Consider the following 13,030-nt stretch of genomic DNA (forward strand, 5'->3'; position numbering starts at 1 on the left):
AATAAATAAGACTGAAAGGTTATTTTAGTATATGTAGACATATTTTAAATATACTAATGTTATATACTGGCAGCTAATGTATACCAGGTGTAAACATTTTGCTATCATTGACGACAGGGCTTCAATATTATGGTAGCCCCACTCCCATGGCTAATGATATTCAATGTTGGGCTAGTAAATAACTACTGTTGCAATGCGCGATGGCTAGTGAATTTGTTTTGGTTAAATGTTGCAGTTGTTTATTTTGTAAATATGAATATCCTCCCCCCCCCCCCCCCACCCCAACCCCCCAATGTTAGCGTGTTTAAGCTCCATCTCCCTCTTTAGGTGACATATCTGATTATTACTATTAATTAGTAAAATTGTATTTACTTAAGATAAAAGTAGGGATAATGAATTTTTAATCATGGCTAGTAAAACATTTTAATTACTGATCCCGTGGCTAGTGGATTTTATAAAAATTCTAGCTCTGGAGGAGCTTTACCGATGGCACTTGTGTGCCGTTTGTGATGCTCCCGACCTACGGCAATATATATTTCAACGACGCTAAATGCCGCTGGGACCGGCCTCGGTGACGTCGTGGTAGGTCATCGGTCTACAGGCTGGTAGGTACTGGGTTCGGATCCCAGCCGAGGCATGGGACTTTTAATCCAGATACCGACTCCAAACCCTGAGTGAGTGCTCCGCAAGGCTCAATGGGTAGGTGTAAACCACTTGCACCGACCAGTGATCCATAACTGGTTCAACAAAGGCCATGGTTTGTGCTATCCTGCCTGTGGGAAGTGCAAATAAAAGATCCCTTGCTGCTAATTGGAAGAGTAGCCCATGTAGTGGCAACAGCAGGTTTCCTCTCAAAATCTGTGTGGTCCTTAACCATATGTCCGACGCCATATAACCTTAAATAAAATGTGTTGAGTGCGTCATTAAATAAAACATTTCTTTCTTTCTAAATGCTGCTGGTGACGTTAAGTCCGAGCCCTGGAATAGCATTATAGTCAGGCAGGCAAATATAAGAGGTGGGGGAAAGAGGTGTGATTGGAGGGGGTAGGTGAAGATTAATTCTACAATCCATCACCTTGGACAAGCACTCTACCACTGAAATACATGTACATCCCACTCCTGGCTGGTTGGAATGGGAAATTACCTAATAGGTTCTTTTAGTGATTATAACTTACCAAGCATGCACCCAGTCACAGAGCAGCATGATTGTTGGCTACATGAGATAGGTGGGGGAAATAAACCCAACAAACAACATTTCTACACATAAAGAGGTAATCTTGTAACCATAATATATCGGATACTAATTATGAACAGAAAATATCCAAACAATTTTAAGTGAGTTTAAATTTATTATTGACAGCATGTAGATATTTTACAAATTTATATACAAACTGTACATGTTTATAGATGTACTGGATATCACTTGCTTGTGAAGTTTAGAAGAGTACAAAAATGTATAATTAAAACAGAAAAAAAGGTATTAGGCAAAGCTTGGAAATACAGGTAGAACATTTCCATATTATAAAGAATTTTAAAAGGAAAATATATTCACACAAATGTGTTCTAGTTACCAAACATTTGAGGAAAAATATACAATAGAAAAGTATATATGAATTATGACAACAAAAAAGAAGTTGGTTTTGTTTCATGACACTACCATGACCTGACAAGATCAGAAATATATGCTTACAAAATTTATTTGTTGGTGAAAAACGACTCAGTAAATGTAGGTTTTTGCCAACATTTTACTATAGTGGAATGCAGCTCATCACTTGTCAAATGCTAGGCTCAGACTATGAACTGCCAGCACAAAGTTGGCCAACATTCTGCTCTCACAACTTTTACGACTGTCCATTTGCTGGTCTTAGCACTCTTATGTATCTTGATTCTCATCGTATAACCCATTAGTTGTTAATCTGGCAACACCCATCGTAAAGTCTGGAATTGAGAAATTTACACAACTGTCGAGTTGGTCAACTTTGTCGTAACAGTTGGCAGTCTAGACCTAGCAAAACTCTAATAAATGATAGGTAAATGAACATAATATTAAAAGGGTGATGTTATTTTAACAGTAATAATGTTTTTAAAAATGGCAGTTTTATAATCAGGTAATTTTTGACACTGTTATTAAGACTAAAAATATAAACAGTACACACAACACAACACAACACAACACCACTGTTTTGAAGTGAATAAAAAAAATGCCCTATACTCGTAGGTATTAAAAGAATACTTGTAACACATACGTGTACTGCCCTTTAAACATTATGCAAATTATACAATCTATATATATATATAACAAGATACATGTATTTTGTATTCTTATGTTGCCACATCAAGATACAAAAAACACCAAAAATAGGTTTTTTTATTTGTAAAATATATGTTGTAAATGTGGTAGAGATATTACTGCTCCAATATTCTGAAGAAGACAATGGCTGAAAGAAACATAAAGAGATACTGGAGACAAGATGACTGTATTATATTTCTTTAAAACAAAATAAAAAAAATTCAACTTAAAGGCATATCGTCACAGACCACTGACCTATTTAATGGTCTAACAAAGTATTACCTGAACAAAAATAATTTGATTTGTTCCTGAATGTACTCTATTCAACCATTTTCATAACCACCATACTCCATTTATTAATATTTTGTAAAAATAATTGAATTATGGCAATGGTCCATAATTCAAATACTAAAATTGCTGAGAGGGTTGACTTGGATTTCACTCCATCATGGTTCAGTTACGGTGATGCAATAGCTAGATTTGGTTTCCAACAATTACTGTAATTTTTATTTATTATCCATTTTTAGAGAAATTAAGGTCCTTAAATCCGTGACAGTATGCCTTTAAGCGAGTCGCAGACACATTTTCAGAGATCAGACTGTAAATCACAGCTCAATGAAAAGAACAGATATATATCCAAACCCTCCAATCAGAATCAAGCAGATGTGCAACAGGAAGATGATTAAGTCGTTGAAAACCTTCAGCTCAAAGGGCTGTCTCTGTAGGAGGATGAGGAACAGCGTCACTTTGTACTGGAAGCGCAGACAGAGGTACGTGAACCCGTATCCGAGCAGGAACATGATGCCTAGCACGGCCAGACAGAACATGGACACGAGGCCCGACATGAGGTACATCGAGAAGCGGAACTGGATGTAGATGATTGACTTGTGGAAGTGGTTCTCACCCAAACCCGTGTTGCCCCGGTGTGAGAACCGTTTCAGGTACGTCTCTGATGTCATCAGGCAGGTGCAGTGCGGCCCCTGGATTGAGCGAATTTTCCTCGGTAAGGGAAACATGGGACCGTTACAACAGACTCGTTTTTCAGGTGATGATGCAGTGGTGTCTTCCATTGTCTGCAGTAAGGTGATGGGGTAGTCCACTCCGACTGTGTACCACCAATGGTTCCATCAGACACTGGTGGTGCTGGTTTAGTGGATGATGGTGGTACAAGTTTATTGTCTGCTTGGTGGTAGCTGTGCTGATCTGTTCGAAGTGATCACGTTTTCCAAATCTCAAAAGAAATAAAAGGGCAAGATTTATCTGAAACAGAAATGGGAAAATAAAAACACATGTATTTGTATGTAAATGTCACCAATGTGTGCATTTAAAAATTGAAAGAGGTAATTTTTTATGTTCATGGAAATTTTAACCACAGAACTACTTTACACACATAGGGCATTCTATGTTTCGTTTTTTCCCCATCAACTGATGTTCATGCATGTCGATTTTGTATGTCACTTGATACTACTTAAACCAATCCTAGCATTTTACAACATTAGACAATTTATATATTTGAATTATAAAGGAATAAAAGAAAGAAAAATATCTGTTTAACGTAACTTCAATATATTTTAAACTACACATATATACATATGTAGTTATAGTTGATGACACTGGATAAAAATTAATGCAGTTAAATGTACTTAAAGTTGCTGTAGACAGTCTTAAATGTCCATACATGTAGATGTAAGTCAGCATTTTGCCAATGACAAAAAGCTTTCAAAATTACTGTATCAAATTCTTAAGTTTGAGCACTGGAGTATAATAACTGTAAAGTAAAAATTACACTTTTCCCAAGTTCTATGATAGCCTAGCATCTACAGATATAGTTTACAACTACCAGTTGTAAATCCACTCAAAGCCAGTTGGTATGATCACTTTAAGAAACTATGCAGTCTGAATGTCCCATACATCACCACAGAAAGGCATAACTACAATGTGACAATGTCATTAATCAAACACAATAAATGCATTTGCTTTACTTGACATTCATGTATACGTTTTTCCAAACAAAAATATTAGTTCCCTAGTCAAGTAGTATACATAATGATACATACATCATCATCATAGTAGTATGTAAATGTATGTTAACTTTGTTATCTAATAATACTAGTAAGTAGGTTCAAAGGGTAAAAAAGAGAGTGCAACCTGCAACACATATGTATTTATAGCACATCTAACTAACACTAGCTGTCTTGTAGGAATGCAGCTGTTACATTCATACAGGTACATGTCCATGTATGTACTGGTATGTATATCTGTATTTTAACAGTGATACATATATGTATGCTAATCTGAACAGCAAGGATGACACTTGTTTTTTCCATATGGCCAAGAACTGTGCTGTTCATCAGTAATCACTAGACAAAGATTTAAGGTCAATAATAAAGAATTGAAAGGAATGTTTGTTTAATACAATTAACACCTTGCTTAAACTAGTTATTTGGTGTTTAATATATACAGTAGATAAGTATAATAATTTGTTTTGTTTAACAACACCACCAGAGTAGATTGATTTATTAATCATCAGCCAGTGTTCAATAAATCCACTAGAACTTTTTAATACCGGGCTAGTGACAAATGTAATTCCAGTAGCCTGATGGGCTAGTTGCTTTTAAAAACAAAAATAATTATAAACAATAAATTAAAAACATTCTCCTTCACTTGTTTATGGTAATGTTTCCTGCATTGAAGCTTGTTTGATAAATTTTATCCTAACGCTGATCATCTCACAAAATCAGCAAAGCAATTAGTGTGTAATAATATTCAACTCAATTTAGCTTTGGAATATTACCTGTCACCCCTAAAATGGTAATGGACATGGTTTATTACTGTAAATAGTTCTGTAAAACTGTTGATTATCATTAAGTAGACTTTTCCATCTAAAACCACAGAACTGACCAATTACGTAGTCCCAAAGAAAAGAAAATTATCACTTGGGTATCGTGGGTTGTCGCTTTGCTCCAACATAGCATATCAATAGGCCTAATAGTGTACATTTTTTCTTTGGATTATTTAACAGAGATAAATACTATAACCCCATTTTGTTCCGTTAATGCAACTTGATCAAAGAGAAGCGCCTTGTCGAAAATTACTGCTTTTGTTTACATTGTACATACAGGAAATGGTCAGGAGCTGACGTCACTTCGCCCCAAGCTATCCCACCGGACATTACAAAAACAAAACAAAATGGCCGCCCCCAGTTAGCAGGAATAATCATGTTTTTTTTATTAACTCTAAAATTACGCGTTTTTCATTTGCTAAAGTGTCAGTATGTGTTGGTGGTCCAGGTATGCATCTTTCCAACACATAAGGCTCTTGAGTAGACCCTACCTTTAATGACGCACTCAACACATTTTATGTTCGGTTATATGGCATCAGACATATGGTGAAGGACCACACAGATATTGAGGGAGAAAACCTGCTGTCGCCACTTAATGGACTACTCTTTTCGAATAGCAGAAAAGGACCTTTTATATGCACTATTCCATAGACAGGATAGCACATACCACGGCCTTGGATGAAGCAGTCGTGGTGCACTGGCTGGTTACTGGTGGATAAGGATGTTGGCATTTGGGAAAACAAAATACACTCATGATCACAGCTCAGTGATTGGGCTATTTCATAGTGGCTTGGGTAGTTTGACCATCATACTTTGTCTCTCAATTAACGAGACAGATCTTGCCAATATACAGTATTCTTTTAGTGTCGGTCTGACATCACTGTTTTGTTCCTGGTGACAACTAGCAGAACAGAACAGAAGGCAAAGCATTATTGTGTGTCACACATTCTTGTACTGTATAGGCGTCAAAAGATGCCAGTAACTGAGGTAGGTTTAAACTGGACTTGTGTGTAATTTTCTGTAAACTCTGTGCGCGTGTGTGTGTGTGTTGTGTGTGTGTGTGTGTGTATGTGTGTATACATAGAGAAACAATGACAAAGAATCAAACTTGACAAAATTACATGAAACTTTTTACAACAGATCAGAAATTTGGGCTAGTGCTTTATTTTGGTGGGCTAGTGGAATTCACAACCTTTTCAAAATACTTGTCATGCTGTGCATCAGCTACATGTATTAGATGTAACATTTTTGTACTTGTGGATTTAATCATGAGCCAGATGAAACATCCATGATGTGTTTATTACCATCTTTCAAACAGAGTTATCTTCCCTTTATATCATTAGAGATGTGCTATCCTGTCTGTGGGTTGGTGCATATAAATGATCCCTTGCTACTAATCGAAAAGTGTAGTGGGTTTCCTATCTAAGTCAGAAGTACCAAATGTTTGACATTCAATAGCCGATGATTAATAAATCAAAGTGCTCTAGTGGTGTCGTTAAACAAACAAAACAAACCACTGGACCATTATTTTTATTATATGCCCATACTATAGACAGGATAGTACATACCACAGCCTTTGATATACCAGTCGTAGTGCACTGGCTTATCACCTGAGACCAACTCGAAAAATTATCAATGTCAATCATTTCTTACAGTGTGATAGGCAGACATTGCATGTTATCACAATATGATCCTGCCCCACTGACTTCAGAGTTTATGGGGATCATATGGTCTTGGTGGCAGATTTTGTAACATAAATTATGCTGTTATTAAAGAAAATTATTTTAATTCTATATTGCATTAAATACCACTACAATCCTATGTTTGACATCAAATACATTTACATAGGTCATTTTTGAGTTCCTTGATTTAAAAAAAATTCCAGATATTAATCACTAATACACACACTACAGAAAGAAACCCGACAGCACCCAGATTCAACTTTGGACAGCAGAATTCTAAGGTCACTGACCTATATCGTGACGTACCGTCACATGATCGCCCACTCAGTGACCATGTCTTCCAGGGGTCGTCTCATACGACAAGTGCCCAACAATCACAACAACAAAAATTTGTTTTGTTAAAAAACACCACTAGAGCACATTGATTCATTAATCATCGGCTGTTGGATGTTAAACATTTGGTAATTTTATCATAGTGTTAGAGAGGAAACCTGCTACATTTTTCCATTATAGTAGCAAGGGATCTTTTATATGCACCATCCCACAAACAGGATAGCACGTACCACAGCCTTTGATATACAGTGGGTGCTGTCGGGTAAATGTATTTGACGTCAAACATAGGATTGTTGTGGAGTTAGAGCGGGAATCTTTGACTATTCTTTAGTGGACAGCGACTGAAAGAAAATTACATAGCTTCGTCTCTGACTGTAATGAGGGTGTATAACCTTCCAAACGTCTGTCTAAGGTCGATGACAGTCACTTTTCAGACCCTTGTTTTGGCTTCGTACACAATAAATAAAACATATCCAAAGGTAATTTTTCTATGATATATTTGACAACGGGTACTTTTTATTTCTTTCCATCTTTTTAAACTTCAACAAGTTAATATTTGGTCTAGAATTGGGGCATTTCATGGTATTTGGTCCACTACTATGAAAATATAAATCATTAAATTTTATTCAAAACTTTATATCATTTGAACATAAACACCATAAGGGTCCTGAATATGCAAAATTTGGACATATAAACTACATCAGGGAGACTTTGTAGGCATTTTTGGGGCAAAAAAAAGTAAAAATTGTGACGGACGTGACATTCTTTACCATATTCATAGAAACCTCCATACCCTTGTGAGATGTGCATACAATTTTTAGCAATAAATTATTTAATTAGTGATTTGAATTTTATATTTAATTTGAAATGTCACGTCCGTCACGTTTTTGATACAAAAGTTGGGGTTTTTTTTAAAGTAACAAAGTTAAAAATATAAACTCATATATTTTCCTTTTTCTTTGTGCATTTAAAAAGATGAAGAATTTGATTTTGAAAAATCTTATGTGAAATTGATGAAATTTGAAATTACATTTTGTGACGGACGTGACTTTTTTGTGACAGACGTGACACACGAATATAAATTTCCCAACATTTTGATTGATTAAATGGTGTTCTTCACATTATTCATTACAAAAGTAAGTGATCCATGCTAAGATACTATCTGAAGCACATGTTGTTAACAAGATTTAAGTGGATTAACCACCTGTACACATGTACCAGCAGAGCTAGTCATAGTAGCCAGTTAATCCCTTTAATGTGGCTGTACTCATTAATTTTTACACTATGAGCCAAAGTAGAATGTGTGAACATATTGTTTTCCCATTAACTGCAAATCTTGTTAAATAGTTACATGTATGCTCACCTGGACACCCTTAATAGGATTCTGCCACAAATTTGAGGTTTTCTTTCATTAGAGTCACTTGCTCTGTATAGTGTATAAAATATATGCATGTATGCACTGATTTCTGGGCTTACATGGGTTTGTTTACCAGTTTGAACTCCGTCTCATAAACATGATATTTCATTGGCTTAGGATTTTTTATTTTAATGTGCTTGGATTTTCTAGAGGAAATATGAGATACACATGTACATGTATGTTTTCATTTTAATTTTACTTTATTGTACAACATTTTCAAAAAATTAATTCACCATAATACATTTCAGTCAGCTGTTGCCTTTATTCTACCAGTATATTATATACATGTATAGCTATGATTTTGTTTACATTAAATAGTTCAATCAGATATCATTACTGTGTTTTGTATCATTATTTCTATAATTTTATGAAGTAACTTGGTTGATTGACAAAATGTCACGTCCGTCACAGTACCTTTCTTGATTAATTATTGATTATTAAATTATATCAACTGTCTGTTTAGGGGTCATCCATTTAGTACGTACACACAATTTTCCGATTTTCTGCACCCCCTCATCCCCCCGTATACATGCGTATGCCAGTGCCCATACCCCCCCCTTGCATACATACGCAAAAGATCGTCAGTCAGTACCAGTAAATGTAGACAATGCCACCGTCGATGTCATCATGGTATACTATAATTAATGAATACTGCTCAGTGTACAAATGTATTAAACAACGCTTGACGATGAATAAAATGTTTCTAAATGTATTATAAACCGGAACGTCTGCTCTGTTTTAATTACAAAAAAATTCAAATCATGTTTAATGATTTAATCACAAAACTATAAAACTGGAACTAACTCGGAACTATAAACCTAAAAGTCGGAACTTAGTACCAGTAGGTACAACTTTTTGGGGCACATGACAACAAAATATTGATAAACAATAGGACTGCCTAGATCAATGAGAAAATGTATAGTGTTATTCAAATTAACTATATATATATATATTTTAATTTTACCCTAATAACACCCCCCCCCCCCCCCGCCGTAAGCAAGCATACGCAAAATGGCTCTTAAATTTTCAACCCCCCCACCCCCCAAAATGCGTACGTACTAAAAGTATGCCCCCTTATTTTATTTGTATGTCATTGTAAAACAACCTGGTGACCTAACAAAATGATACTTGGGATTTAAAATAGAAGAAATAGGAGAGCAGAGTTTCTTGGTTGAACTTGGAACAAAAATATCTTGTGTCCAAATGATGTCACGTCCGTCACACTCATTAATATGTAATTTATTCCAAAAATACTAGTACAAAAAAAAAAATTCTTGGGTGAAATAAACATCATGCATATGGTTTCTATTAACACAAAATGTAGAGAAAACTACACACAAGTTTTTGTAGAAATGTAGTTTTATGGTGTCAAAATGTCACATCCGTCACAAAACATTACCGTGAAATGGCCCAATTATATAAAAAAAAATATATATACCGACCTGTTTACAGCGTTGTCTACTTGTTGTAGAAATTTGAATGGGGTCAAGGTTAGTAGACCAGTTTTTATTTTGATGTGCCGAATCATTGTAATAATATTGCTAATTTTGAATTAGAATGATGTCTGTATTCCAATGCATCTCCTTACAATAACCATAAACTGGGTAAATGAATTATTGATGTTTCCATTTTAAGAATGCTGGAAGGAAAGAGTTTGACCTGTACCCCTCTATATCAAAGTCTCTTAAGACTAACCCTAGCAGCCTAACCTTAAAACTGACTCTAACCATTGAAAGTGGGTACGGGTCAAACTTATGTCACTATATTTATTGTCTTCAAAGCCAAAACAAGGGGCACGAAAAGTGACTGTTGTCGACCTTAGCTCTCTTGGTAGGACTTTTCTTTCAAATCTTTGGCACCGTCATGTATAAAGAACATTATAAATACTTATCATAAACAGTTAGTGTTAGGGTTAGTGACAGTGCCAAAGGAAAGTCCTTCCGCTCTCTTACAGTCAGAGTACTCAGGTTAGAGCTTATCATCATAATCATGTTATGATGTTGGATTGCTGCATTTGGCATGATGATCGATTTGCATGCATTGACTAACTGCCCCTACCTGTAGATTTATTGTAGGTGCAACACCTATTGCGATACCATCAAGTTATGTTGACCTGTATAAAGTATGCTGTGTACTTGTTTTCTTACTTTTAAAACAATGTCATGTCATCATGAAAGACACACACTCCTCTTCAAAGAAACATGATTTCTCTGTCGAACTACCACTGGTTTTGTCACTTTAATACCCACTTTAGTTTGTCGTAATCGTTTTATAAATGTCAATATTTAATCATTCTACCATATAGAATCTCATGCAGCAGAAATAAATTACCCAAATAAAAAATTTAATTGTATAAACTATATGCAATATAAATAAATCGAAATATTCTTTGTTAACAATAAAGTGTCGTAAATATGAAAATTATCACAAATTGGTCGTCGCAGTCTAACTGGAACTAACCATGCGATTGTCACTGAAGAAACGAAAAAAGTACGGACTCGAATCGTAACACAATGTTATAAATACGAATAATGCTACATTTATCATATAATTTTCTGGGAGAAAAGCAAACGGCTAACACACAACTGCAAAAAAAATTTTTTTAGGCACAATGGAATGATGAGAAGTTATATAAAATAAGGGTACACGCACAATAAATTTTTTATGGGTTCAGGACAGTGGGTTAGTGGTTAGTGGTTATTGACAGAGAAGAGTGTGTAGTGGTCTTACACCTACCCATTGAGTGGTTAAAACTCGCTCTGGGTGGGAGCCGGTACCGGGCTGTGAATCCTGTACCTACCAGCCTTATGTCCGATGTCTTAACCACGACACCACCGAGATCGGTCCAATCAATGCACACGTTCTGCAGTTTCCTACACTCACTATATCTTCTTCTGCACTTCTTCATTCCGTCTGTTTCTCTCCTCTTTCTATATTATGCATTCATTCATTCATTTCAACTTATTTTGTGCTTATATCCAATTAAAGTTCAAGCACGCTGTCCTGGACACACACCTCAGCTATCTGGGCTGTCCGTTCAGGACAGTGAGTTAGTTATTAGTTGGTTAGTGGTTAGTGAGAGAGAAGAGGGTGTAGTGGCCTTACACCTACCCATGGAGCCCTTAAGAACTCGCTCTGGGTTGGAGCCGGTACCGGGCTGCGAACCCTGTACCTGCCAGTCTGTAGTCCGATGGCTTAACCTATATTATGTAGGTCTATCGATAATGGCATATGTTTATATAATGTACTAATACCCGCTTGTAAAATGAAGGAATAGTTCTTAATATAGCCAAAGCCTGTTGACCAATCCCATTGCAATATCTTGTTGAATAAATACGTACGTACGCATATGGTTCAGATGGGAGGGAAATCCACTGATTTGGTGAATATATATGTGTGTATATGTTGCCGTACAAGTGGGTGAGGGGGAATAGTGTGTACGTGGCTATGACGTAGTTTAGCCACAATGGTTAAACGGTCAGGTCCATGGTGGACATGTTTGATCCTTCATTAGTTAAGGGAATGTCAAAGAGTCCCCTGCCTTGTCCGTGGAAGGTAAAACTGACTTTGCTGGTGCAGTGGTTATTCCATCGGACTTAAGGTCAGTAGGTATTCGCATCAAGGTACCAGCTTCTATCCAGAGAGAGTATATAACGACTCAATGTGTAGGTGTAAGGTCACTACCCAAATCATTCCGAGTTTTATTCGCGATACGACAGGACGTGCCTTTGTGCTCGCTGCACCTGGGGGGACCGATAGAAACTTAGCCTACGTAGCGTTGTTAGAGTATCGCGTCGTGTACACCGGGTCACGGGCAACCGTGACCGTGGTGTACGACGACCGCGTACAGAAGAATGGAAGGTGGCGGAAGAGGAGTGGTGCGCCGGGGGGTGGGGGGGGGTGTAGGAAGAGGCACCTGCCCGACCCACTTCTGATTGGTCTTCTGCGCCGTGGTAACCCATGCCCTACGTTGGTTCCTCTCAACCATGGACATCCGCACCTTCGCCTACTTCAGCGACTCCGGAGCGGCCATCGACTCTACAGGTGGCCCCCGTCGAATCGCAGGTCCGTCAAGGTGCTGTTGGAAAGAGGAAATCGGAAACGTCATCAGCTACCACCACCATGAGGACACCGCCGAAACAGCCTCAGCCACCCCACCCCCACCCCCTCAGGTGCAGAGTCCGGAGATACTATAGAGCCCTGGACTCTTCACGGGAAGCTTAGCAGGCGCTACGCTAGATGTTTTATCCTCGACGCAGATAACATCATGAACCTGCTCAGCGTCACTCGTTGCATGAACTTCGAGGACATCCCAGACGGGAAGAAGAATACGAGGTGCACCCAGTGACTTTCAAGGACGGGCGCCAAGCAGTGTGTGTGACATTCCATGGGGACAACCGCTACAGCCGGGGTCTGCTGTTCGCAGAAATGGACAACATCTCTATACATCGCCTGATGAAGAAAGT

The 13,030-nt window shown here is 37.3% G+C and overlaps 1 protein-coding gene across 4 annotated transcripts; it reads right to left on the reverse strand.

Moving 5' to 3' along the window:
- Positions 1-1,334: 1,334 nt before the first annotated feature.
- On the reverse strand, positions 1,335-10,829 carry LOC121382705 (transmembrane protein 250-like). 4 transcript variants are annotated; one of them, XM_041512246.1, is made up of 2 exons: positions 10,712-10,829; positions 1,335-3,550 (listed from the first exon to the last, which is right to left on the reverse strand). In XM_041512246.1, exon 2 carries the CDS (start codon positions 3,358-3,360, stop codon positions 2,896-2,898), a length of 465 nt encoding a protein of 154 aa, XP_041368180.1. In that variant the 5' UTR covers positions 3,361-3,550; positions 10,712-10,829; the 3' UTR covers positions 1,335-2,895. The 4 variants fall into 4 exon arrangements, with proteins under 4 accessions (XP_041368180.1, XP_041368184.1, XP_041368182.1 ...); XM_041512250.1 differs by having other exon boundaries at positions 1,335-3,521; positions 10,712-10,796; XM_041512248.1 differs by having other exon boundaries at positions 10,623-10,740.
- Between the last annotated feature and the right edge of the window lie 2,201 nt (positions 10,830-13,030).

The sequence above is a fragment of the Gigantopelta aegis genome, chromosome 10 (assembly GCF_016097555.1).
Source record: "Gigantopelta aegis isolate Gae_Host chromosome 10, Gae_host_genome, whole genome shotgun sequence".
NCBI classification, from domain to species: domain Eukaryota; kingdom Metazoa; phylum Mollusca; class Gastropoda; order Neomphalida; family Peltospiridae; genus Gigantopelta; species Gigantopelta aegis.

Bases quoted from the DNA above. Each gene is read 5' to 3' on its own strand.
- LOC121382705 (XM_041512246.1), bottom strand. From the start codon at position 3,360: ATGGAAGACACCACTGCATCATCACCTGAAAAACGAGTCTGTTGTAAC.